Source organism: Silene latifolia, chromosome Y, assembly GCF_048544455.1.
Source record: "Silene latifolia isolate original U9 population chromosome Y, ASM4854445v1, whole genome shotgun sequence".
Lineage (NCBI taxonomy): Eukaryota > Viridiplantae > Streptophyta > Magnoliopsida > Caryophyllales > Caryophyllaceae > Silene > Silene latifolia.
In genome coordinates, this window is record NC_133538.1 from 211,580,436 (window position 1) to 211,582,553 (window position 2,118).

Genomic DNA, 2,118 nt, shown 5'->3' on the forward strand with positions numbered 1-2,118 from the left:
AAGAAGGACTAAACCCTCCTCTCTAGAGATTTGTTTGTTATTAGAAGTATGCATTGTTATTATTTGTTTATTAATTTCTGCTTTAGATATGGTCGAAAAGCGGAAAAGAAACGATGGCACTGCGTCAGGCGACGACTCAGGTGATGAGAATAATTTACAACACACTGGGGGTCGAATGCGCCACAGGGTTTCCCTAGAAGCAATAAATTCAAAGATACCTAATCCTTTACAATGGGATAAAGATACGCGGCTGCCATGTGGTGAGAATGCCGAGTATTTTGCGAGTTGGATTGGTTGTTGTGTAAGACAGTATGTGCCTCTCGGCACGCCGCATATTAGTGAACTGAGTAAAATACGGAACACCATTCTAATAAACTGAATAAAGGTATGTATATACAATAATAAATGCTTTAGCTAAAATTAAGTTAGTCCATTTCTGGATTGAGGGTGAATGCTGCTAAGTTTGAAGTTGTCTTTAGGGGGGTGCCAGAGAGTGTGAGAGCTGATATTCTTCAAATTTCTTGCTTTAGGGAAGGGGATCTCCTATTTAAGTACTTGGGGATACCTATTCAGGTAGGGAGGTTAACAAAAATGGACTGCAACATATTGATTGAAAGAGTTGTAGCCAGAATTAGGAGCACTGGGGCTAGAAAATTGAGCTATGCAGGAAGACTAACTCTAGTTAACTCTGTTTTGAATACTTTACATAATTATTGGGGTTCCATTTTTCTAATCCCAAAGGCTGTGGTAAGGAGAATTGAGGCCATCTGCAGGAGTTATTTTTGGGATGGTGGGTCTGAATATCAGAGGGCCCCCTTGATTGCCTGGGATAGGGTCTGTTGTAGGAAGGAAGAAGGAGGTCTGGGTGTCATAAAGGCTGAAAATTGGAATATTACAAGTGTAGGAAAATTGGTGAACTGGTTGTACACTAATGCTGATAGGTTATGGGTTCAATGGGTGCATCATATATATTTAAAAGATCAGGACTGGCATAACTATGTTCCTCCTGCTGATTCCAATTGGAATTGGAGGAATATTTGTAAAGTTAAGGGTCTGATTTCCAGTGGGTATGTGAATAACCATTGGATTCATGATCCTAAGGGTTACAACATTAAGTCTGGGTATGGTTTGTTACAGGGCGGACACCCCTCTGTTGGTTGGTATAAGGATGTCTGGGATGCATGGTGTGTTCCTAAGCATTCTATTATTTGCTGGTTGATTAAGCAAGAGGCTCTTAACACACGTGAGAAGTTGTTCAGATTGCAGATTAGTGACAGCAACCAGTGTGTGTTGTGTGAAAATGGGATTGAAACGCATGAGCATCTATTCGAGAGGTGCAAATACAAAGTGAATGATAAAAAGAACAGTTGGAAAGTTGGTTGCAGATTCGATTGATCCTCGGTGTATGGGACTTTCGTTGCTACAGCAGAGAGTGTGCAGGATGACTTTGGCAGCTTTCTGGTATTGTGTATGGATTGAAAGGAATGCCTGGAGGATGGATAATTGTCTTAAATGTCCTCAGAGGGTGGTGCAGGAAATCAGAAGACTGGTTTATGCTAGGATACGAGTGAAGACTGCAGGAGCTGTTAAAATGCAAGATCGCATTTGGCTGCAAAAACTTGATCTTATTGTATAAGTAATAGGCTTTGAAAATAGTCAGATAATTGGATTGTATGGACCTATGTAATCATCATTGATATGTTTTAATGAAACAAGCTCACATTCAACCAAAAAAAAATAAAATTAAGTTAGTACTTGATATGTGTATTAGGCAAAACAAACCAACTATGCTCATCATAAATGCAGTTAGCTTATGTTGTCCCTGAAAAGTATGATAAGTACCTTAAAAAAAGACAGGGGAAGCCCTCAGATCTTGAAAGTTAAAGATTGCTGAGAACCACTTGTTCAACAAGAAAACCGGGGAGATTAACAAGAAACCACCAACAAAGAAATATCTGTATGTCAGTCAAGACCATTGGGATACCTATATCGCTTATAGGCAGTCTGACAAGTTTAAGGTAACTTAATAAGTAAGGAAGTATACTTAGTTTAGTGTTTGGTCATGCTTACATTTCTCGATACAATTTATTTGATGAAGGCTATGAGTGAGAGGAACAA

At 39.2% G+C, this 2,118-nt stretch overlaps 1 protein-coding gene across 1 annotated transcript; it reads left to right on the forward strand.

Annotated features, from left to right (window-relative positions):
- The first annotated feature begins 591 nt into the window (after nucleotides 1–591).
- On the forward strand, nucleotides 592–1,636 carry LOC141630018 (uncharacterized). Its single transcript, XM_074442912.1, has 2 exons — nucleotides 592–1,285; nucleotides 1,386–1,636. Exons 1-2 carry the CDS (start codon nucleotides 592–594, stop codon nucleotides 1,634–1,636), a joined length of 945 nt encoding a protein of 314 aa, XP_074299013.1.
- The last annotated feature ends 482 nt before the right edge of the window (nucleotides 1,637–2,118 follow it).

Bases quoted from the DNA above. Each gene is read 5' to 3' on its own strand.
- LOC141630018 (XM_074442912.1), top strand. From the start codon at position 592: ATGGACTGCAACATATTGATTGAAAGAGTTGTAGCCAGAATTAGGAGC. The intron at 1,286-1,385 runs GTGTGTTGTGTG...AGTTGGTTGCAG, and splicing joins GATTAGTGACAGCAACCAGT to ATTCGATTGATCCTCGGTGT.